The sequence below is a fragment of the Echiichthys vipera genome (genome assembly GCF_963691815.1).
Source record: "Echiichthys vipera genome assembly, chromosome: 16".
NCBI lineage: Eukaryota > Metazoa > Chordata > Actinopteri > Perciformes > Trachinidae > Echiichthys > Echiichthys vipera.
Genome location: NC_139841.1, coordinates 29,054,645 through 29,079,664, shown reverse-complemented (window position 1 = coordinate 29,079,664; position 25,020 = coordinate 29,054,645). Strand labels below are relative to the sequence as shown.

The 25,020-nt window shown below is 46.5% G+C and overlaps 2 protein-coding genes across 3 annotated transcripts; both read left to right on the top strand.

The window, feature by feature from the left end:
• The first annotated feature begins 738 nt into the window (after nucleotides 1-738).
• On the top strand, nucleotides 739-7,279 carry marchf5l (membrane-associated ring finger (C3HC4) 5, like). 2 transcript variants are annotated; one of them, XM_083929688.1, is made up of 7 exons: nucleotides 739-849; nucleotides 2,340-2,431; nucleotides 4,153-4,355; nucleotides 4,723-4,853; nucleotides 5,155-5,326; nucleotides 5,441-5,607; nucleotides 5,800-7,273. In XM_083929688.1, the coding sequence occupies exons 2-7, from the start codon at nucleotides 2,403-2,405 to the stop codon at nucleotides 5,962-5,964; spliced, it is 867 nt and encodes a 288-aa protein (XP_083785814.1). In that variant the 5' UTR covers nucleotides 739-849; nucleotides 2,340-2,402; the 3' UTR covers nucleotides 5,965-7,273. The 2 variants fall into 2 exon arrangements, with proteins under 2 accessions (XP_083785814.1, XP_083785813.1); XM_083929687.1 differs by having other exon boundaries at nucleotides 5,155-5,607; nucleotides 5,800-7,279.
• A 4,509-nt stretch (nucleotides 7,280-11,788) lies between these two features.
• Nucleotides 11,789-22,136, top strand: kctd9b (potassium channel tetramerization domain containing 9b). The gene is made up of 12 exons (XM_083929683.1): nucleotides 11,789-11,923; nucleotides 12,193-12,314; nucleotides 13,907-13,950; nucleotides 14,045-14,138; nucleotides 15,550-15,608; nucleotides 18,808-18,936; nucleotides 19,033-19,100; nucleotides 19,191-19,286; nucleotides 20,320-20,469; nucleotides 20,618-20,723; nucleotides 20,825-20,958; nucleotides 21,068-22,136. Exons 1-12 carry the CDS (start codon nucleotides 11,876-11,878, stop codon nucleotides 21,182-21,184), a joined length of 1,167 nt encoding a protein of 388 aa, XP_083785809.1. The 5' UTR covers nucleotides 11,789-11,875; the 3' UTR covers nucleotides 21,185-22,136.
• The last annotated feature ends 2,884 nt before the right edge of the window (nucleotides 22,137-25,020 follow it).

Sequence of the window (25,020 nt, the reverse complement as noted above, 5' to 3'; positions counted from 1 at the left end):
TTAAATGTAAAAGAATTATAATTTTTTTTTAAATCCGTAGAGTAGTTAGTGACTGAAACTGTAGAAAGAAAAAGTAAATACATAAATAAATAAATTTGTAAATAAATAATTCGATAAATTAATTATTATTCCATTAAATGTACAAAAAATAATATTAAAAATAAATCTCACAATAAAAAGTAAATGAATAAATGACTCGATAAATTATTAAATATTCTTTAAATGTACCACACTAATTCTAAAAAAAATAATACGTAGAGTAACCAGTGACTGAAACTGTAAAAATAAAAAACAAATACATATATGCAAATAAATAAATGAATGTTTGAATATTTTAATTAATTTTCCATTACATGTACGAAAAATAATATTAAAAATAAATCTCTAAAGTAACTAGTAACTGTAAAATAAAAAGTAAATAAATAAAGAATCAGATACGAAAATAAATAAATAAATGATTGGATACATAAATGAATATTCCATTAAATGTACGTAAACAAATACTATAAAAATAAATAAATAAATAAATGTAAAGTAACTAGAGGGCAACGCCTGTGATTCAAATACTTAATTAAAAGTATTTTCTAATAGTATCAAAAATGAGCTCAAACTTACAACAAACACATTAATGCAGCAGAAATATTAACAAATAAAAACAACAATAAAGATATAACGGGAGTGTTGTGATTTCCCACAGGCCGTGAAAGCAACTTGCAACGTCACAGCCGACACGGACCAATCAGAACGCTTCTCAGTCGCTAGTTAGCATCGTTAGCATAACCTCAAGAGCAAAACACAGGTTTAAACCGTCAAACAGTGATTTTACTCGGATTTATTGTTATTTTTCAGGTAGGTGCTGTTTGAATATTAATGTCACGCGACTGTTTTATTAACTGACAGCTGTTTAAGTAACTTAATTTAACGTAAACTTAGCGAAGTTGTTGTTTACTCGGTGACTAAAGTGAACTAGCTGCCTCCTGTTAGCATCACCATGGTGACATAACGACCTTAAAGTCAGTTAAACTAACTAACTGCAGGTTCAGCAGAGACGTGTTCAGGTTAAGTTTATTTAAAAAGTGGGATCCGTGGTTAACTCAAGTTTCGGTTTCCTGTAAATGCTCTGTCAGAGGTCACAGGTCAAAGGTCACGGGTCAGAGGTCACAGGTCAAAGGTCACGGGTCAGAGGTCACAGGTGCGGAGGACCGGAGCTGCCAAACATAGAGTCAATAAAGAAATGACTCCATACAGCGATTAATATTACAATAAATGTGCCAAATATATAATAAAATAAATGAATAAATCCCTAGAGTCAAAACAAGTAAATACATAAATACGTAAATATGTAAATAAATTAATAATATTCTATTAAATGTACCAAAAATAATGTAAAGTAACTAATAATTGAAACTGTCAAAATAAAAAGTAAATAAGTAAATAAGTACATAAATGATTCGTTAAATTAATTAATATGCTATTAAATGTACCAACAATATAATAAAATAAATAAATATATCCCTAGAGTCAAAACAAGTAAATACAAACATACGTAAATATGTAAATCAATCAATTAAATGAATAAATATTCCATTACATGTACCAAATATATTATAAAATAAATAAATAAATCCTAGAGTCAAAGCAAGTAAATACAAACATACGTAAATATGTAAATAAATGAATAAATATTCTATTGAATATACCAAATATATTATAAATAAATAAATAAATCCGTAAGGTCATAACAAAGTAAATACATACATACATAAATATGTAAATAAATGAATTAATATATCATTCAATGTACCAAAAATAATTTAAAATAAAAACATTTGTGGATTAACTAGAAACTGAAACGCTCAAAATAAAAAGTACATACATAAAAGACTGATTCACTAAATTAATTAATATTCCATTAAATGTTTTTTTAAACAATGAATCTGAATGTAAATACATACCTAAATATGTAAATAAATACATGGATACTTTGCTTAATGAATTAATATTAAAATAATATTAAAAATAAATCTGTAAAGTAACTTGTAACTAAAACGGTCAAAATAACGAGTAAATCATTAAATAAATGACTTTAAATTAATGAAGGAACTAATTGAAGTAGTCAAATGTAGTTGAGTATAAAGTACAAGCATGTAACTGTCTCCAAAATAATAATAATCATAATTATGGGCATCCATAATTAATAATTTATTTTACTTAAAAGTTCTTTATAGAAACAGGGTTACAGATGAGATCATAAAAGAGAAAAGAGCAGGACGGGTGATGAAATGAAGCTGTTGTAAAGTGTTTTCTTTAACGTTAGTTTGTGCTCTTTTATTTTGAAGGTTCTTGGCCGCAGCCTGACGGGTTCATGATCGGACCCAGGGGAGCAGAGTCTCTTCAGAACCATGGCCCTCGCTGAGGAGCAGCCTGAGAAGTACGACCACGACTCACCGTTTCTGCACCACATCCAGACGAAATGTTACAAATGTGTCCAGTAAACACAAACATGTAAACTCTGTCACACCCGATGTTAGCCCCCCAAGTGTTACTCATATATACTATCACTAGTTTAATAAACTATAACATTTGTAGCTGTATTGTAGCTGCTATTGCCACTACTCATCATTGATCATGTTTGCCACCATAATTATTATCATTTTCATATTCTGTCACCTTAGCTGTGCTTGTTTCTACTATTCTGTTGTATTAACTGCCTTAACATATACGTCATATTCACATTACTATAAATATTATAGTTACTGTTAGGCTTTGCTTACATCTCTGGAAGTGTGTCTGTCTGTCTCTCCCTGTCCATCTGTGTGTCTTTTCTCTCTTTCTCTCTCCTTTTCTTCCTCCCCAACCGGTCAAGACAGATGGCCGTCCTCCACAGAGCTGGGTCTGTCTGACGTTCCTGTCTGTTATAGTGAAGGTTTTCGTTGCCACTGTACTCTACGGGGGAATTGTTGGGTCTATGTAAATCATAAATAAGTCATTGAGTGTGGTCTTTACCTACTCTGTAAAGTGTCCTGAGATAACTTTTGTTATGATTTGACACTATAAATAAAATTAAATTGAATTGAATTGAATTGAATTGAAGTGTCCTCTAGGAACCAAAACATGTGTTAAAGTGACCTCTAGGGGCATAAACGTGTGCTAAAGTGTCCTCTAGGAGCATAAACGTGTGTTAAAGTGTCCTCTAGGAGCATAAACGTGTGTTAAAGTGTCCTCTAGGGGCATAAACGTGTGCTAAAGTGTCCTCTAGGAGCATAAACGTGTGTTAAAGTGTCCTCTAGGAGCATAAACGTGTGTTAAAGTGTCCTCTAGGAGCATAAACGTGTGTTAAAGTGTCCTCTAGGAGCATAAACGTGTGCTAAAATGTTCTCTAGGAGCATAAACGTGTGTTAAAGTGTCCTCTAGGAGCCAAAACGTGTGTTAAAGTGTCATCTAGGAGCATAAACGTGTGCTAAAGTGTCCTCTAGGAGCATAAACGTGTGCTAAAATGTTCTCTAGGAGCATAAACGTGTGTTAAAGTGTCCTCTAGGAGCATAAACGTGTGCTAAAGTGTCCTCTAGGAGCATAAACGTGTGTTAAAGTGTCCTCTAGGAGCATAAACTAGTGTTAAAGTGTCCTCTAGGAGCATAAACGTGTGCTAAAGTGTCCTCTAGGAGCATAAACTTGTGTTAAAGTGTCCTCTAGGAGCATAAACGTGTGTTAAAGTGTCCTCTAGGAGCATAAACGTGTGCTAAAGTGTCCTCTAGGAGCATAAACGTGTGCTAAAGTGTCCTCTAGGAGCATAAACGTGTGTTAAAGTGTCCTCTAGGAGCATAAACGTGTGCTAAAGTGTCCTCTAGGAGCATAAACTTGTGTTAAAGTGTCCTCTAGGAGCATAAACTTGTGTTAAAGTGTCCTCTAGGAGCATAAACGTGTGTTAAAGTGTAGGAGCATAAACGTGTGTTAAAGTGTGTGTGTGTGTGTGTGTGTGTGTGTGTGTGTGTGTGTGTGTGTGTGTGTGTGTGTGTGTGTGTGTGTGTGTGTGTGTGTGTGTGTGTGTGTGTGTGTGTGTGTGTGTGTGTGTGTGTGTGTGTGTGTGTGTGTGTGTGTGTGTGTGTGTGTGTGTGTGTGTGTGTGTGTGTGTGTGTGTGTGTGTGTGTTCAGACACTGCTGGGTGTGTTTTGCCACAGAGAAGGACGACCACAGTGCAGAGTGGGTGAGCCCCTGCAGGTGTAAGGGCTGCACCAAATGGATCCACCAGTCGTGTCTGCAGCGCTGGCTGGACGAGAAGCAGAAAGGCAACGGAGGCGGAGCCGTCAACTGCCCTCAGTGCGGCACCGAGTACCACATCACCTTCCCCAAGATGGGTGAGTGAAGAGTTCAGTCAGGGGGAGACGAGCGACTGCTCACAGAGAAGGAAACGCTCATGGACTTTAGGCAGAGAAGAGTCGGCCATGTTGGTTTAGCAGGAAACCGGTGGATTGTTACTCCAGGTAGGGAATGAGTCCTGACCCCACGAGTGAGGGGACGATGGAAACTGCGTCGGTCCGCATCCGTCCCGATAGAGGTATTACCAGGGAACGGCGTCCGACTGGTGACGAGTTGCGTTAATAAGATCGTGTCTCAGTGATGTTTGAAACACGTCAGGCTGTGAAACTCACACTGTGGGAATCATTACCAAGATGAAAACACAGAGAATGATCAGACATATGTCTGTTTCTGTCCTCTCCTCAGGCCCGTTGGTGTATTTCCTCCAGCAGGTGGACAGAGCTCTGTCCCGGGCCAGTCCCTTCGCTGCTGTTGGCGTGGTGGCCGGGACCGTCTACTGGTCAGCCGTCACGTACGGAGCCGTGACCGTCATGCAGGTCCACACAAACACGTTTACGCACAAAAGAACATTAAAAGGCGGTGCGTGCGGTCTGTTCACCTCCTCTGTGTGTGTGTGTGTGTGTGTGTGTGTGTGTGTGTGTGTGTGTGTGTGTGTGTGTGTGTGTGTGTGTGTGTGTGTGTGTGTGTGTGTGTGTGTGTGTGTGTGTGTGTGTGTGTGTGTGTGTGTGTGTGTGTGTGTGTGTGTGTGTGTGTGTGTGTGTGTGTGTGTGTGTGTGTGTGTGTGTGTGTGTGTGTGTGTGTGTGTGTGTGGGTGTGTGTGTGTGTGTGTGTGTGTAGGTCGTGGGACATAAAAAGGGTCTGTACGTGATGGAGCGGGCCGACCCTCTCTTCCTGTTGATGGGTCTGCCCACCATCCCCGTGGTGCTGGTGCTGGGGAAGATGATCCGCTGGGAGGATTACCTCGTGAGGCTGTGGCAGAGATACTCCAACAAAGGGAAGTTCCCTCCAGGTACAAACACACGCACACACACACACACACACACACACACACATTTCCTCTGGACTTCGTCAGGGCTTTGTTTATCCTATAGCTGCAGCTGTTTCCCCGTGTGTCTGACCTCAGGGGGCGCTCGTTACCTGCCCAGAGTGGCCGGCGACGGCCTCGGTGCAGGGGATCACCTCTCCGTGTCCAGGACTCTGTGTGGAGCGCTCGTCTTTCCCTCCATCGCCAGCCTGGTGGGACGGCTGCTGTTTGGACGGATGCCCTCCAACCTTCAGCGCACGGTGCTGGTGAGTTAAGTTAACTCGTTGGTATGGACCTCATGGCGTCGGCCGGGGTCGCTGGCTTCCTGTAGACCACAGGTTTTCACTTCCCTGACGCGGTTTGTTTAAATAAAACAACATTAAATGGGATTAAGAAACGCCTCATCCCTTAGTTTCATGGTCACATCATCAGCTCCTTGTCGTCCTCTCTCCCCTCAGGGCGGCATCGCCTTCGTGCTGATCAAGGGCGTGCTGAAGGTGTATTTCAAACGGCAGCAGTGCGTGATCCAGGCCAGCCGGCACATCCTGGACTACCCGGAGAGGAGCGGCGACGGACAGAGCGAGGGCGGGGAGGAGGACACAGAGGACAGTGGGAATGAATAGTTTCACTAACGTGGACGGAGGGGCAGAGACGGTGACGGCACCAAAGCAAAATGTATTTCACTGTAAAGCGCAGAGGTGAGTGCAGCTGAAGGCGTGCGTCTGTTAAACAAAGACATGAACCAGATGAAGAGTTTACAGCTCGGGACACGTCTCCGGCTCCTTCCACACGGCTACGCTTTCTTATAGAAGCGCCTCCTTTCCTCGACGTTTGCACCTGGCGTCCACACATGTTTGAAAAGGACGACGCAGACACTTCATCAGTCCGTCGCTGTTCAACTTCCGTCAACGTCCGGAGTAGAGACGTTCCGATCTGCTCTGACGCTGCCTGAACCCGCGTGTACTCTTAAATAACCCACCCGCCAAATCAAGTCTCTTCCGCGCTCATCTCTTTTACGCAGCACAACTAAAAACTGTAGTTCTAAACTTAAACAGGAAGCAGAACTCTGAGATAATCACTGAACGCTGCTGTTCCTGCTGCACAAATGGTCCCAGATGATGAACAACGAAGCGCTCGGCTCTTTTCATATTTTATAGAATGTAATAAACGTAATCATGTGTTATTCCACGAACCTGTAACCGACCCGTTTAGAAGAACGTCGATCGATGAATTAACTGCCATCCACTCAACATCACTAGTTGGGAGGGACTAAACTGGTCCTGTTCTGCTTCCTGTTTACGTCGCCACGTGCGTGCCCAGCGGACGCGACTGGTCACGTGATCTGTGTTAACGTGGACGTAGATCATTTCTGATGCTGAGCTTTTTTAAACTCTGTTTAACAGTGAAGACGTGGTCGTGTGGACGTGACCTCGGACTTAAAACGTACTTAACCCTCTCCACGCGTACGAACACTGCGCCCCTCTCAGCCTTAAACTCCCGCGGCCACGACAAAAGGTACTTGAAGATATTTATAAAAGGATCTGTTTTAAAATAAATAAAGACGCGTAAACTCTCCCCTGACCGTTCGTTCAGTGTGTCGACAGCTGTGGTGACGGTGGAACTGTGCAGAGATGCATCGTTATATTAAAAATATATTTCTGCTCTCTTGAAGTTTAAATAAGTCTGTCACCACAGCTTTATACTGTTTCTTAAACCTAATTCTCCACCTCTGAACGTCAGCGGCGAGGAAAGAGTGGGTTTGTCGACGCGGTGGAGCAGCGCGGCATCGTGGGAGTTGTTGTCAGAGTTTCTCCGACGCTCCTCGCTGCTGCTAACGTCCGTTCAGCGTGTTTTTCTGATCACTAACGAACTAAAATCCTTCATCTGGTTCAAACATAGAGTTAAAAACCACCAAGATCTAAAAGCGTTTGGTTGAATGGTCTTAAAACTGGATCCAAAGTCACTTTATGGAGCTTCTGTCTGACACTGGAGCGTTACCGTGGATACAAAGACACTTTTCTGGGGTTTGAACACTGTCGGAAACATTTGGGACGACACACAGATGCACTGTGACTGTGTGACTGTGTGACTGTGTGACTGTGTGACTGTGTGCCTGTGTGACTGTGTCACTGTGTGACTGTGTGACCGTGTGACCGTGTGACTGTGTGACCGTGTGACTGTGTAACTGTGAGACTGTATGACTGTGTGACTGTGTGACTGTGTAACTGTGTGACTGTGTGACTGTGTGACCGTGTGACCGTGTAACTGTGTGACTGTGTGACTGTGTGACTGTGTAACTGTGTGACTGTGTGACTGTGTGACCGTGTGACCGTGTAACTGTGTGACTGTGTAACTGTGTAACTGTGAGACTGTGTGACCGTGTGACCGTGTGACTGTGTGACTGTGACTGTGAGACTAACTGTGTAACTGTGTGACTGTGTGACTGTGTGACTGTGTAACTGTGTGACTGTGTGACTGTGTGACCGTGTGACCGTGTGACTGTGTATATGTGTGACTGTGTGACTGTGACTGTGAGACTAACTGTGTAACTGTGTGACTGTGTGACTGTGTGACTGTGTAACTGTGTGACTGTGTGACTGTGTGACTGTGTGACCGTGTGACTGTGTGACCGTGTAACTGTGTGACTGTGTGACTGTGTAACTGTGTGACTGTGTGACTGTGTGACTGTGTGACCGTGTGACCGTGTGACTGTGTGACTGTGTGACTGTGTGACTGTGTAACTGTGATTGTGTGACTGTGTGACCGTGTGACTGTAACTGTGTAACTGTGTGACTGTGTGACCGTGTAACTGTGTGACTGTGTGACTGTGTAACTGTGAGACTGTGTGACTGTGACTGTGTAACTGTGATTGTGTGACTGTGTGACCGTGTGACTGTAACTGTGTAACTGTGTGACTGTGACTGTGTGACTGTGTCACTGTGTGACTGTGTGACTGTGACTGTGTAACTGTGACTGTGTGACTGTGTGACTGTGTGACTGTGTGACTGTGTAACTGTGTGACTGTGTAACTGTGTGACTGTGTAACTGTGTGACTGTGTGACTGTGTAACTGTGAGACTGTGTGACCGTGTAACTGTGTGACTGTGTGACTGTGTAACTGTGAGACTGTGTGACTGTGACTGTGTGACCGTGTGACTGTGTAACTGTGACTGTGTGACCGTGTAACCGTGTAACTGTGTGACTGTGTGACTGTGTGACTGTGTGATTGTGTGACTGTGTGACTGTGTGACTGTGTGACTGTGTAACTGTGTGACTGTGTGATTGTGTGACTGTGTGACTGTAACTGTGTAACTGTGTAACTGTGTGACTGTGTGACTGTGTGACTGTGTGACTGTGACTGTGTGACTGTGTGACTGTGACTGTGTGACTGTGTGACTGTGTAACTGTGTGACTGTAACTGTGTGACTGTAACTGTATGACTGTGTGACTGTGTGACTGTGTGACTGTGTGACCGTGTGACTGTTACTGTGTGACTGTAACTGTGTGACTGTGTGACTGTGACTGTGTGACCGTGTGACTGTGTGACTGTCACTGTGTGACCGTGTGACCGTGTGACTGTGTGACCGTGTGACTGTGTAACTGTGACTGTGTGACTGTGTAACTGTGACTGTGTGACTGTGACTGTGTGACTGTGTGACTGTGTGACCGTGTGACTGTGTGACTGTGTGACTGTGTGACTGTGTGACTGTGTGACTGTGTGACTGTGTAACTGTGTGATTGTGTGATTGTGTGACTGTGTAACTGTGTGACTGTGTGACTGTGTGTCTGTGTGACTGTTACTGTGTGACTGTGTAACTGTGCGACTGCGTGACTGTGTGACTGTGTGACTGTGTAACTGTGGCCGGGTCACTGCGGTGCGTGGACACACACTCTTCTTAAGCCTTAACGCGGTGTGTCTGTGTCTGCATGTCTTCCTGTCCTGTGCCTTATTTGAAACACTCACGTCTCTGCTGGACTTGGCCTCGATTGTTTTTTCCTGTTTTAAAATGATGTTTGAAAACTCGCTTGGGCCCTGACTGACTTCCTGTTTAACTAAAGGGTGCGGCGGCGGCTCCTGCTGCGTCACGCAAACACAATCAGTCGACCTGCTGGACTTTGATCGTGTTTCACGCTCACACACACAGTTCGCAGTGTGACAGTGTGTGTGTGAGATCTTGTTTTTATAGTTGGACCTTAAACTCAACGCTTTGCTCCGGGGCGTCTTTTTGCAAGATGACAGGAAGTGAGTGGTTAGAGCGGGTTCGACTCCGACCTGCGGCCCTCTGCTGCACGTCTCCCTCTCTCCCTCTCTCTCTCACCCTATTTCCTGTCAGTCCTTAAAAATAAAGGCTTGAAAAACTGCCAAAACAAAAAGACAGGAAGCCGGGTCATCAGGGTCTTAAAAACTATTAAAGCTGATAAAATCAATTGAGCAACAATTAAAAGTCTTAAACTCCATTCTTTGAGGTATAACAGTTTATTTTCAATACGTTTATTTGACCTGCACAAAGGTTTTCACCTTACATGAATGTGATCATGGCGTGGGTTTGATTCTGTGTCGATTATTTCTATAACATCTGATCGATTCGACTGAAAAGACGAGTGTCAGCGCGCTCACTGACGGCTGCTTTACGGCCACGCCCTTAAGTGTGATCCTGGTGCAAAATCCTCCTCCAGGGTCTTTGTCTGCACTTTAATCATCAGTAACCATGGAGACAGTTTTTATTAAGGTACAAATCCTGGAGAGATGCTAACAGCCGGACGTGGCTAACAGTGGTTAGCTCGGGGCAGCACGGTGAAGGCATTCAAAGGTCTTTTTTAACCACTAATGCTGCTGAAAATAACAGCAAACCTCTGCAGCAGCATGAGAAGAGTCCCTACACACACACACACACACACACACACACACACACACACACACACACACACACACACACACACACACACACAGGAGAAGAGTCCCTACACACACAACAAAGCAGCAATGGGCTCCTTCCACTGTAATGGACTTTACTATGAGAGGAGCTGGTACAGGGGCCAGTAGGTAAGTCTTTAAAACACTCTTTAATAAACTCTGGCTTCACTAACTACGCTGATGCTGCTTTGTTGTGTGTGTAGGGACTCTTCTCATGCTGCTGCAGAGGTTTGCTGTTATTTTCAGCAGCATTAGTGGTTAAAAAAGACCTTTGAATGCCTTCACCGTACCGCCCTGAGCTAAAACCACCACAAAAAGATGCAAAATGACTAAAACCAGATGCAAAAAATAATGTGTGGATGAATTTATTGTCAGTGTAAATGAGTGAAGAATAAAAGCATTTCAGATTTCTCTGCGGGGGTCGTTGGCACTTCCTGTTCTGTCAAAATAAAAGTCATAGATTTATTATTAGTGAGAAAATGAAGCAGAAAAAGTTTGTTGGGGTTAAAAACAAAACAAAACAAAACGTGTTCTCGGCGTCGTGAGAGCGAGAAAATCACCTTCATCTTCTGCTTTTTGCCAAATATGAAAATGAAAACGCTCTGGGACTTTTGTTGTTGTGTGTTTGTTAGAAGAGCTCTTATTTATTATCTTTATTTTCTGTCCTGGTGAAAGATTTCATTTAATAAAGCTCTTTTTAAAACAACTGTTTGGCTTTTTTTGTGTTTGTGGTCGTTAAAAGTATATTTTAAGTTTTATTTTACGTGGCTTTATTTAATTATTTCTGTCTGATTTTATTTCTTTTTTTAAACTTTTGTTTTTACATAATTAATAATTACTGTGAATGACCGCCTCATTTGCATAATGAAGAAAATAAATACAAAATAAATAAAAATAAAAGCACGGATAAATACATAAATATAATCAAATGTGAATGAATTAGAAAATAAATGGGGAAATTAAATAAATAAGAAAATTAATACACAGGTCAAATCACTAAAGCAGCGAATTAAAACAGTTTATTTCACATTTAATCAATGAATAAATGCCTAAAATTAAAAAAATATATATTTATTGTACATTTAATGTAATAGAAATGTATTAATTGAGTCATTTATTTATTTATGAATTCATTTCTTTCAGATTCAGTCCACCAAACATTTTAAGGTTTTACTAAAAAAGTAAAAAATAAACTAAAATTAAACAAAAGTCAAAGTTTGGCTCATTTCTGAACATCATATTTTTTATATTTTCATTTTATTTAAATTTTATTTGATTATAATTATTGGTGCAATAATGTATGGAAGTTTTATTCTAACGTCTAATAATTTATCAAATTATTTTTTTTAAATAAATCACAAAGAAACTGAAGTAACTGTTCTTAATTTAAATAAAATGTAAATTAAAAATAATAATTTGGTGATTTTTGCGGAAATGCGGAGGTCCCGCCCACTCTGTTCCCTGATTGGCTGCTGCGTTCTGGGCTAAGCCGTTGATTGGCTGGTTCGCTGTGTTGGGCGTTGGAGCGGAGGAGAAACAGGAAGAAGGTTGTTGCTGAAGAAAGTGTCTTAATGGATGAAACTCAGCGTCGGCGACGGTTAATTTGACCTTTATTTCGCCATGAGAAGAGTCACGCTGTTCGTGAACGGAACCTCCTCCAATGGAAAGGTCAGTGCGGCAGATAAAGGCGGGAAAAGGGTGTGTGTGTGTGTGTGTTGGTGTGTATGTGTGTATGTGTGCGTGTGTGTGTGTGTGTGTGTGTGTGTGTGTGTGTGTGTGTTGGTGTGTGTGTGTGTCGGTGTGTCAGTGTGTCAGTGTGTGTGTCGGTGTGTGTGTGTGTCGGTGTGTGTGTGTGTGTGTGTGTGTGTCGGTGTGTGTGTGTGTCGGTGTGTGTGTGTGTCGGTGTGCTGGTGCTGAAAGCAACATGTCGGTCTCAGGTGGTGGCTGTTTACGGCTCCATGGAGGACCTGCTGTCTGCGGCCAGCGCCAAGCTGGGCATCACCGCCTCCACTGTGTACAACGGCAACGGCGGCCTCATCGACGACATGACGTTAATCAGGTGAGGCCTTCATCATCATCATCATCATCATCATCATCATCATCATCATCATCATTAGCATCATCATCAGCAGCAGCATCTGCATCTTCGTCATCATCATCATCATCATCATCATTAGCATCAAAACCAGCACAAAAAGATGCAAAATGACTAAAAATAGATGCAAAACCACCACAAAAAAATGCAAAATGACTAAAAATAGATGCAAAACCACCACAAAAAGATGCAAAATGACTAAAAATAGATGCAAAACCATCACAAAAAGATGCAAAATGACTAAAAATAGATGCAAAACCACCACAAAAAGATGCAAAATGACTAAAAATAGATGCAAAACCACCACTAAAAGATGCAAAATGACTAAAAATAGATGCAAAACCAGCACAAAAAGATGCAAAATGACTAAAAATAGATGCAAAACCACCACAAAAAAATGCAAAATGACTAAAAATAGATGCAAAACCACCACAAAAAGATGCAAAATGACTAAAAATAGATGCAAAACCATCACAAAAAGATGCAAAATGACTAAAAATAGATGCAAAACCACCACAAAAAGATGCAAAATGACTAAAATTGGTGCAAAACCACCACAAAAAGATGCAAAATGACTAAAAATAGATGCAAAACCAGCACAAAAAGATGCAAAATGACTAAAAATAGATGCAAAACCAGCACAAAAAGATGCAAAATGACTAAAAATAGATGCAAAACCACCACAAAAAGATGCAAAATGACTAAAAATAGATGCAAAACCACCACAAAAAGATGCAAAATCACTAAAAATAGATGCAAAACCAGCACAAAAAGATACAAAATGACTAAAAATAGATGCAAAACCACCACAAGAAGATGCAAAATGACTAAAAACAGATGCAAAACCACCACAAAAAGATGCAAAATGACTAAAAATAGATGCAAAACCACCACAAGAAGATGCAAAATGACTAAAAATAGATGCAAAACCACCACAAAAAGATGCAATATGACTAAAAATAGATGCAAAACCAGCACAAAAAGATGCAAAATGACTAAAAATAGACGTAAAACCACCACAAAAAGATGCAAAATGACTAAAAATAGATGCAAAACCACCACAAAAAGATGCAAAATCACTAAAAATAGATGCAAAACCAGCACAAAAAGATACAAAATGACTAAAAATAGATGCAAAACCAGCACAAAAAGATGCAAAATGACTAAAAATAGATGCAAAACCAGCACAAAAAGATGCAAAATGACTAAAAAACAATGCATTGACTTCAATTAACAATTAACCTCAACTAACCTTAACGTAAAGAAGAAGAAGGTGTCATGAGAAGAAAACTCTCCAGTCAAGTACAGAGACCAACGTAGAGTAAACGCTGTGTGTGTGTGTGTGTGTGTGTGTGTGTGTGTGTGTGTGTGTGTGTGTGTGTGTGTGTGTGTGTGTGTGTGTGTGTGTGTGTGTGTGTGTGTGTGTGTGTGTGTGTGTGTGTGTGTGTGTGTGTGTGTGTGTGTGTGTGTGTGTGTGTGTGTGTGTGTGTGTGTGTGTGTGTGTGTGTGTGTGTGTGTGTGTGTGTGTGTGTGTGTGTGTGTGTGTGTGTGTGCAGAGACGATGATGTGCTGTACGTGTCAGAGGGAGATTCATTTGAAGGTAAGTTACAGAAGAACAGAGTAAACAGACCCCTGAGCAGTTAAAGTCCTCATGAGAGCAGCGTGTGACTGTGACCTTCACCTGTTACCTGTAGACCCTGAGGACGACCTCGCTGACCCTGACAAGGACCAGACTCACACTGATTGGCTGACGCTCAACGTCGGCGGACGCTGCTTCACCACCACCAGGTAAGTCTGACCTGCTGTGAGTCTGCAGGTGAGCTGCTTAAGCTGCAGGCTGCGTTCAGACCAACACCATCGATGCACCGATCACTCTGCAGTTAGTGTCCTCACTGAGCAGAGGGGGCTGCTGGGAGCCCCTTCACTCTGCAGTTAGTGTCCTCACTGAGCAGAGGGGTGCTGCTGGGAGCCCCTTCACTCTGCAGTTGGTGTCCTCACTGAGCAGAGGGTGCTGCTGGGAGCCCCATCACTCTGCAGTTAGTGTCCTCACTGAGCAGAGGGGGCTGCTGGGAGCCCCTTCACTCTGCAGTTAGTGTCCTCACTGAGCAGAGGGGGCTGCTGGGAGCCCCTTCACTCTGCAGTTAGTGTCCTCACTGAGCAGAGGGGGCTGCTGGGAGCCCCTTCACTCTGCAGTTAGTGTCCTCACTGAGCAGAGGGGGCTGCTGGGAGCCCCTTCACTCTGCAGTTAGTGTCCTCACTGAGCAGAGGGTGCTGCTGGGAGCCCCTTCACTCTGCAGTTAGTGTCCTCACTGAGCAGAGGGGGCTGCTGGGAGCCCCTTCACTCTGCAGTTAGTGTCCTCATTGAGCAGAGGGGGCTGCTGGGAGCCCCTTCACTCTGCAGTTAGTGTCCTCACTGAGCAGAGGGTGGTGCTGGGAGCCCCTTCACTCTGCAGTTAGTGTCCTCACTGAGCAGAGGGGGCTGCTGGGAGCCCCATCACTCTGCAGTTAGTGTCCTCACTGAGCAGAGGGGGCTGCTGGGAGCCCCTTCCCCGTCCCAAAGCACTCCCAGGCGCCACTTTCTCACTACATTTAGAGACTTTTCACAGCTTCTTAGAACTGGATTTAGAAACAGAGCCTAGAGCAGTTTAGCTCCTTATTCAGAGCATCAGGGAAAAGGGAGAAATCTGTGCTGGGCCTCATTCAGTCCCATGCATGTGGCTCAGAGTCCAGTTCAGTAAACAGTCTCTGGGTCCGTCTCTGTCCTCTCACGCAGCAGCACTGTTGTTGTTATGTGACGCCACAGGGTCAGAGGTCGGAGGTGGGGCCATGACGCCGTCCTTTAACAAAGTCTGAGCTTTCACCGTCCAGACCACGACACACACGCCTCAACACACCGGTCTGAACACAGCCTGACGCTCCAGTCTTCAGTTTAGATAAAAACCTGTGAACACGCTGTGCATGAGTGAAACATCTTCATCTGTGTGTGTGTGTGTGTGTGTGTGTGTGTGTGTGTGTGTGTGTGTGTGTGTGTGTGTGTGTGTGTGTGTGTGTGTGTGTGTGTGTGTGTGTGTGTGTGTGTGTGTGTGTGTGTGTGTGTGTGTGTGTGTGTGTGTGTGTGTGTGTGTGTGTGTGTGTGTGTGTGTGTGTGTGTGTGTGTGTGTGTGTGTGTGTGTGTGTGTGTGTGTGTGTGTGTCCTCAGGAGCACGCTGGTCAGTAAAGAGCCGGAGAGCATGCTGGCCCACATGTTCAGAGAGAAAGGTGACGCCCCGTTCCGTCCTAAAGAGAAACGCTCTCTGTGTGTCCCTCTGTGACGTCCGCTCTCTCATCCTCTGTGACGTCCGCTCTCTCATCCTCTGTGACGTCCGCTCTCTCTCATCCTCTGTGACGTCCACTCTCTCATCCTCTGTGACGTCCGCTCTCTCATCCTCTGTGACGTCTGCTCTCTCTCATCCTCTGTGACGTCCGCTCTCTCTCATCCTCTGTGACGTCCGCTCTCTCATCCTCTGTGACGTCCGCTCTCCTCTGTGACGTCTGCTCTCTCATCCTCTGTGACGTCCGCTCTCTCTCATCCTCTGTGACGTCCGCTCTCTCTCATCCTCTGTGACGTCTGCTCTCTCACCCTCTGTGACGTCTGCTCTCTCACCCTCTGTGACGTCCGCTCTCTCATCCTCTGTGACGTCCGCTCTCTCACCCTCTGTGACGTCCGCTCTCTCATCCTCTGTGACGTCCGCTCTCTCATCCTCTGTGACGTCCGCTCTCTCACCCTCTGTGACGTCCGCTCTCTCATCCTCTGTGACGTCCGCTCTCTCACCCTCTGTGACGTCCGCTCTCTCATCCTCTGTGACGTCTGCTCTCTCATCCTCTGTGACGTCTGCTCTCTCATCCTCTGTAACGTCTGCTCTCTCATCCTCTGTGACGTCCGCTCTCTCACCCTCTGTGACGTCCGCTCTCTCACCCTCTGTGACGTCCGCTCTCTCACCCTCTGTGACGTCCGCTCTCTCATCCTCTGTGACGTCCGCTCTCTCATCCTCTGTGACGTCCGCTCTCTCATCCTCTGTGACGTCCGCTCTCTCATCCTCTGTGACGTCCGCTCTCTCATCCTCTGTGACGTCCGCTCTCTCACCCTCTGTGACGTCCGCTCTCTCATCCTCTGTGACGTCCGCTCTCTCATCCTCTGTGACGTGCGCTCTCTCATCCTCTGTGACGTCTGCTCTCTCATCCTCTGTGACGTCCGCTCTCTCATCCTCCGTGACGTCCGCTCTCTCATCCTCTGTGACGTGCGCTCTCTCATCCTCTGTGACGTCTGCTCTCTCATCCTCTGTGACGTGCGCTCTCTCATCCTCTGTGACGTCCGCTCTCTGTGTGTCCCTCTGTGACGTCCGCTCTCTCATCCTCTGTGACGTCCGCTCTCTCATCCTCTGTGACGTCCGCTCTCTCATCCTCTGTGACGTCTGCTCTCTCTCATCCTCTGTGACGTCCGCTCTCTCATCCTCTGTGACGTCCGCTCTCTCATCCTCTGTGACGTCCTCTCTCTCACCCTCTGTGACGTCCGCTCTCTCATCCTCTGTGACGTCCGCTCTCTCATCCTCTGTGACGTCCTCTCTCTCATCCTCTGTGACGTCAGCTCTCTCTCATCCTCTGTGACGTCCTCTCTCTCGTCCTCTGTGACGTCTGCTCTCTCATCCTCTGTGACGTCCGCTCTCTCATCCTCTGTGACGTCCGCTCTCTCGTCCTCTGTGACGTCCGCTCTCTCACCCTCTGTGACGTCCTCTCTCTCATCCTCTGTGACGTCCTCTCTCTCATCCTCTGTGACGTCCGCTCTCTCATCCTCTGTGACGTCCGCTCTCTCATCCTCTGTGACGTCCGCTCTCTCATTCTCTGTGACGTCCGCTCTCTCTCACCCTCTGTGACGTCCGCTCTCACCCTCTGTGACGTCCGCTCTCTCACCCTCTGTGACGTCTGCTCTCTCATCCTCTGTGACGTCCTCTCTCTCACCCTCTGTGGCGTCCGCTCTCTCATCCTCTGTGACGTCCGCTCTCTCACCCTCTGTGACGTCCTCTCTCTCACCCTCTGTGACGTCCGCTCTCTCATCCTCTGTGACGTCTGCTCTCTCATCCTCTGTGACGTCCTCTCTCTCATCTTCTGTGACGTCCGCTCTCTCTCACCCTCTGTGACGTCCGCTCTCTCATCCTCTGTGACGTCCTCTCTCTCATCTTCTGTGACGTCCGCTCTCTCATCCTCTGTGACGTCCGCTCTCTCATCCTCTGTGACGTCCGCTCTCTCATCCTCTGTGACGTCCTCTCTCACCCTCTGTGATGTCTGCTCTCTCATCCTCTGTGACGTCCTCTCTCTCACCCTCTGTGACGTCCGCTCTCTCGTCCTCTGTGACGTCTGCTCTCTCATCCTCTGTGACGTCCGCTCTCTCATCCTCTGTGACGTCCGCTCTCTCATCCTCTGTGACGTCCGCTCTCTCATCCTCTGTGACGTCCTCTCTCTCACCCTCTGTGACGTCCGCTCTCTCTCATCCTCTGTGACGTCCTCTCTCTCATCCTCTGTGACGTCAGCTCTCTCATCCTCTGTGACGTCCTCTTTCTCATCCTCTGTGACGTCCTCTTTCTCATCCTCTGTGACGTCAGCTCTCTCATCCTCTGTGACGTCCGCTCTCTCATCCTCTGTGACGTCAGCTCTCTCATCCTCTGTGACGTCCGCTCTCTCATCCTCTGTGACGTCCGCTCTCTCATCCTCTGTGACGTCCGCTCTCTCATCCTCTGTGACGTCCGCTCTCTCGTCGTCTGTGACGTCCGCTCTCTCGTCGTCTGTGACGTCCGCTCTCTCGTCGTCTGTGACGTCTGCTCTCTCTCATCCTCTGTGACGTCCGCTCTCTCATCCTCTGTGACGTCCGCTCTCTCATCCTCTGTGACGTCCGCTCTCTCATCCTCTGTGACGTCCGCTCTCTCATCCTCTGTGACGTCCGCTCTCTCATCCTCTGTGACGTCCGCTCTCTCATCCTCTGTGACGTCCGCTCCCTCATCCTCTGTGACGTCCGCTCTCTCATCCTCTGTGACGTCCGCTCTCTCATCCTCTGTGACGTCTGCTCTCTCTCATCCTCTGTGACGTCCGCTCTCTCACCCTCTGTGACGTCAGCTCTCTCATCCTCTGTGACGTCCGCTCTCTCACCCTCTGTGACGTCCGCTCTCTCACCCTCTGTGACGTCCGCTCTCTCTCATCCTCTGTGACGTCCGCTCTCTCACCCTCTGTGACGTCCGCTCTCTCACCCTCTGTGACGTCCGCTCTCTCATCCTCTGTGACGTCCGCTCTCTCATCCTCTGTGACGTCCGCTCTCATCCTCTGTGACGTCCGCTCTCTCATCCTCTGTGACGTCCGCTCTCTCATCCTCTGTGACGTCCGCTCTCTCACCCTCTGTGACGTCCGCTCTCTCACCCTCTGTTGAATTCAGACGTTTGGGGGAACAAGCAGGACTCTCAGGGCGCGTTCCTCATCGACCGCAGTCCAGACTACTTCGAACCCATCCTGAACTATCTGAGACACGGACAGCTCATCATCAATGAGGGCATCAACCCTCTGGGTAACACACACACACACACACACACACACACACACACACACACACACACCGTGTGGTAGACGACGCTCCTCCTCACGGTCAGTGTCTCCGCTGCAGGTGTGCTGGAAGAGGCTCGCTTCTTCGGCATCGAGCAGCTGGCGGAGCAGCTGGAGACGCTCATTAAGGTGCGTGCGTGTCTGCAGATCACACGTTCAGCAGAGTGAGGTTTGGTTTCACTTTAGATTCACCTCCACGCCTGTTTCCCTCTCGTCCAGTCGTCTCAGCCCCCCGACGATCACTCCCCTCTGAGCCGCAAGGAGTTCATCCGATACCTGCTGGCCACGACCACCAAGGCGGAGCTGCGGTGTCAGGTACAGACGACGCACACGTGCAGCCTTTACACTGATTCAGGCACAGACTCTCCTCTGCTGCTGGTACCCAGGGCTGGAACCAACGATCCGAGTCGATTTCACTTCCATACTGATTCAGTAATAAGTGTAAATGACAGAAATACACAAATAAATCATTAGAGCACCGTCTGATAATTGTTAAATTCTAACGTTTGCAATCTTTGTGCTGGTTTAGAACAAACTGAGGCCAACAGAGATTAACAGAAGAAAGTTTTGTTATTACTGTTAAAAGTCATTTTAACGGGAGGAGGCCTCGGGGAAGACCCAGGACCAGGTGGAGAGATTAGATCTCCACACTGGCCTGGGAACGCCTCAGGATCCCCCAGTTAGAGCTGGTTAATGTGGCCCGGGAAAGGGAAGTTTGGGGTCCCCTGCTGGAGCTGCTGCCCCTGAGACCTGATCCAGGATCAGAGGCTGAAGATGAGATGAGAGGAAGTGGTCCTTGACAACGACAACGCACCAAAAACACGTCACGTGACGATTGGAGTGAGACGTGAACACCACGCCGTAAATCACAGATTCATGAGATTAAAGAAGCAAATCTACGAGAAAAATTAAACCAAAAAAAGGCAACGAGACATGAAAACCACCTGGTTAGGATCAGAAAAAAGGCTGTGGTTCGGTTTAGTGCGTCCACGACATAAACGGCCACCACCCGGAAATGAACGCCGCTCGCCCTGGGTGAAAGTACTGCTGTTGCTGCTCGCTGCTGCTGCTGCTTCGGGCGCCGTTGTGTTTGAGTAAACGTTGTTTGGTCGAGTGGGGCCTCCGTACAACGCCGTAGTGTGAGTGCGTTGCTCTCAGCGCCCTCACTCCACTAGAGCTTCATTACAACAGAACTAATCCATGCAACGCGCTGATGAATCTGTAATTTACCCAGCCCGGGTGTTTCCTGTTTATTCACCAGATCAACCAGACGTCCAGGTCTTCACTGGGTTTTCTCTTTATACATTTGTGTTACGCACTTCCTCTCTCTGTGTTCGCGCTCTGTCAGGGTCTGAACTTTAACGGGGCCGATCTGTCTCGTCTCGATCTGCGCTACATCAACTTTAAGATGGCCAACCTGCGAGGAGCCAACCTGACCCACGCCAACCTGAGCGGGGCCAACCTGGAGAGAGCCGACCTGTCCATGGCCTGCCTCGATGTGAGCGCACTTCTCATTTCACACCCACTCACTCTGAACACACACTCCCACAATGCATCAGTTATTCATCAGTGACAGCAGATGATGAGGCAGTTACAGCCAGTGACCCAAGAGTGTGTGTGTGTGTGTGTGTGTGTGTGTGTGTCAGGCAGCCAACCTGCAGGGGGTGAAGATGCTGTGCACCAACGCTGAAGGAGCGTCACTGAGAGGCTGTAACTTTGAAGATCCTGCAGGAATCAAAGCCAATCTGGAGGGTGAGGCAGCCAATCACACGCTCCGATCCACACACACCTGAGCAGCTGACGTTTGTATTCAACGTGTGTGTGTGCGTGTGTGCGTGTGTGTGTGTGTGCAGGAGCCAACCTGAAGGGTGTGGACATGGAGGGGAGTCAGATGACGGGGATCAACCTGAGGGTCGCCACGCTGAAAAACGCCAAACTGAAGAACTGCAACCTGAGAGGAGCGACGCTGGCCGGGACGGACCTGGAGGTGAGGACACGCACACACACACACACACACACACACACAGATAGCTCACCTGCCACTGTGAGGCCAATCTGAACCTGTTATGCATTCAGGTGTGGTGTGTTTTTCCCAGAACTGCGACCTGTCGGGGTGCGACCTCCAGGAGGCGAACCTGAGAGGCTCCAACGTGAAGGGCGCCATCTTTGAGGAGATGCTGACCCCCCTGCACATGTCTCAGAGCGTGCGGTAAAAGCACCACGCTCACTCTTCCGCACAGTGCTTTAACTCACACACACACACACACACACACACACACTGACGCTGGTGCTCGACGTCCTGATGAATGTGTGTTTTCCTCCCGACCATGAACACATCCCACCATTTCAACGCTGTGGTGTCACATCGGAGACCTGTGACGCCCGACCCCAGAGACATTTCACTGCCCAGTGGTGCTTTGTTGTGTGTGTAGGGACTCTTCTCATGCTGCTGCAGAGGTTTGCTGTTATTTTCAGCAGCATTAGTGGTTAAAAAAGACCTTTGAATGCCTTCACCGTGCTGCCCCGAGCTAATCACTGTTAGCCACGTCCGGCTGTTAGCATCTCTCCTGGATTTTAATACGTTAACAGTTGTTACATTAAAAAACAGATGATTTTACGCTGGAATGACACTTTTACGACAGTGAACTAAAATATAAATATATGTTTGACACGTTTGAGGACGTCGTCTTTGAGAATCCACACTTTTCAACATTTTCTGACTTTTTTCAACCAAAACATTTTGCCGATCAATGAAGAAACGATCGACAGAACTCACAGAAAATGTAAATAACAATAACAACGATGGACTGAAGAAAGACGCCGAATAAAAACACATATATAAAGTTATTAAATATCACGTTGAACGATCTTTAAACATCATTCATCACATCATCAACGGTTGTTCGTGAATCCTTATATGTGGATCATGAAACACACACACACACACACACACACACACACACAGACACACAGACACACACACACACACAGAGACACACACACAGACACACACTCTCACACACACAGACACACACATTCTCACTCACACACACACAGACACACACATTCTCACTCACACACACACAGACAAACACACACACACACACACACACAGACACACACACACTTACACAAACACAGACACACACGCACACACACTCACATGCACACACACACCACAGACACACACACAGACACACATACACACACTCACAGACACAGACACACACTCTCACACACACGCACACACACACACACACACATACACACACACACAGACACACGCACGCACACATGCACAGACACACACACACACAGACACACACACAGACACACACACTCACAGACACAGACACACACACACGCACAGACTCACACGCGCGCACAGACTCACACGCGCACACAGACACACACACAGACACGCACAGACTCACAGACACAGACACAGACACACACACACGCACAGACTCACACGCGCACAGACACACACACAGACAGACAGAGAGACACACACACACACACACTCCTCTCTGATGACGACTGATGAAAGCCAAACTCTGTCTCTTGCTCTGAACCAAACGTCGTCTTTGCTTCAGACTGTTCCAGACAGAAGAATGTATTTTTCAGGACTGTTGGTTAAAGTTGTTTTAATTAAAAGTAAACGTCTTATTTTATTCTTTATTTAGTCTGAAACACTGAACGCTTCTTCAGCTTTAAGCTCAAAACATTTTTAAACCTGTAACAATCGAATGTGCTGAAAGGATTCTGTCACAAAGGGACCTCGTGTGTCTCTACTCCACATAAATGTACCAGTGTTATTATTAAATATGGTGTTTTCACAGAACGATGAACTGATAAAAATGTCGTTTTATTTCCTCTGGGGGTGAAAAAACTTTCTGTGTTTCCTCGAATAAAGAGCGAGATCATCACGAGGGGTGGGGGGGGGGGTCTGCCAGCAGAGGGTGAGAGTAAGAGCGTGCTCACACTGTCCTTCTGGCCGGGGCCAAAACCGTTTTTTCAGCTAAAGCCTAGTACCTTTAAGTAGTGTGAGTGCACCCGCTCCGCGCTCAACTGGGGCCAGCGGACCGTCCACGGCCCGCTTGAAAGAGGTGGGCTTTAGCGGAGCCGTTTGCACATGTACGAGCACGAGCGTGCGCACGTGTACGCGCACGAACACGAGCCCTACGGCAGTAGCGTTATGTCCGCCTGTTGGGACATGTAAATAGAAGGAGGGACCATGCGCGGACATTTAACAACAACAACAATGGCGGTGAAAGGTTCACGTTGGTGTGATGCGGAGGTGGAGTGTTTACTGCAGATTTGGTCGGATGAAAAGATTCAAAAACAGTCGACAAGACGCACAAAAACTCAGAGGTCTGTGGAAAGATTTGTAAACAAAGCCACACACACGCGATCAATGCGCGTGACGTGTTACGGCGTGATGGTGTATGGACAGCAAGAAGCATTGGCCGAGGCCCAGGTAGTGTGAGTACAAACGGGGCTGGGGCGCGGGGGGGAGAGGGAGGGGGGACAAGTACCCTAAAGTCCGGGTCTCGGTCCGGGAGGACAGTGTGAGCGCGCCCTTAAATGTCACACAGTTGCTCGATTGACTGTCAACTTATTCGATCTTTAGCATCTTAGATATTTCAAACCGTAAATATCTGTTTTCTGGTTGTTGTGAGGTAAAGACACCAGGTATTGCTGATGTCTTAAAGCCGGCGTAAATGCCCACAGTGCCATAATCTACAGCAAGTTCTTTAGTTTGGAGCCTTTAGTGTTCCTGAAGATTAATGGTACCTTCACACTTAACTTGTGATCTTCTGGAGGTCTTGGGACCTTTGTTGCATGTCATACTCCTCTCTCACTCTCCTTGACTTCTGCTCTGACATCATTCAAATATTCCCAAAGATTAAATCTTAAAAACACCGTCAACTGCCTGATCTCCAAATCTGAACAGAACAAACTCCTGAGGAGCGTTTCAGCAGCAGCACAGTGGAGATAAGAGTTACAAACAGATCGTTAACACTGGATTTATTCTGAATATAGTTCAGAATTTGATAGAATACACTTCTGTGTACGAGCATGTTTTTATAAATAACCAAGACGCTTCAACAAAAACCTTTATTCAGTGAAAAATCAGTGATCAGAACGAGAGAACAGCGTTGATTGTGTCAGAAGATTTCAGTGTTTCCTTCTGTAGGGTTCAAACTGAACAGGAAGTGAAGAGGCCACAGCTCTGAACGACTTCAGCACGTGACAAAAATCGTACAAAATGACTAAAAATAGATAATATCCACATAAATATGTTCATACACACACACCTGCACCCTCAGGACATCACTAGTTTCTCACACTGCTCTGCTTTGATCTGCGTCCGTTCTCAGTCTCTAACACACTTCACTAACGGGAGTGTGTGACTCAGGGCGCCCTCCCACTGTGCCTCCGTCCCGTGCCCCGTGCTTTAGGGTCCTTGCCCCCCCCCCCCTCCAGGCCCGTTTGTACTCACACTAGGACTTGAACACCGGTCCTCCAGGTCAGAGTCCTGGGTCTGGACCCGTCCCCCCTTCGTGGACTCTGGCGCTCTGATTCTACGTCAGCTGATTTCCTTCTTTGCTCCGGACGTAAGTTTCAGTCCGTTACATTTAGTAGATTTATGTTTGAGCTGATCAATGGGGACTATTTTCAGCGGCGGATTAATCCACATTTGCTTCAGCAGTGTATATGTGTTTGTGTGTCTGTGTGAGTGTGTGTGTGTGTGTGTGTGTTTTCCTCTGTGGCTGGACCGTCCAGATCCGGGCCCTGACCCCTCAGACCCTCCGGCTCCAGTCCACATCTGTGCTTTATTTCTGCACACACACACACACACACACACACGTGTTCTGGCTTGGGTGTAAACACACAGGGACCCGTAAACAGACCTGGACCCGTCTCTGTGTCTGATCCCCGACCGCTGCTCCATCATGTCGCTCGTGTTTACGTGAGGGTGAAGAGGCGGTGGGTGGAGGGGCTTGATTGGTGGTTTGTGGTCCAATCAGAGTCTGAAGCATCG

Excerpts from the sequence above, each read along its gene's own strand:
- marchf5l (XM_083929687.1), top strand. The coding sequence starts at position 2,403 with ATGGCCCTCGCTGAGGAGCAGCCTGAGAA. Across the intron at positions 4,854-5,154 it reads GAGCCGTGACCGTCATGCAG|GTCGTGGGACATAAAAAGGG; the intron begins GTCCACACAAAC and ends GTGTGTGTGTAG. Across the intron at positions 5,608-5,799 it reads ACCTTCAGCGCACGGTGCTG|GGCGGCATCGCCTTCGTGCT; the intron begins GTGAGTTAAGTT and ends CTCTCCCCTCAG.
- kctd9b (XM_083929683.1), top strand. The coding sequence starts at position 11,876 with ATGAGAAGAGTCACGCTGTTCGTGAACGGAACCTCCTCCAATGGAAAG. Across the intron at positions 12,315-13,906 it reads GACGACATGACGTTAATCAG|AGACGATGATGTGCTGTACG; the intron begins GTGAGGCCTTCA and ends GTGTGTGTGCAG. Across the intron at positions 14,139-15,549 it reads CGCTGCTTCACCACCACCAG|GAGCACGCTGGTCAGTAAAG; the intron begins GTAAGTCTGACC and ends GTGTGTCCTCAG.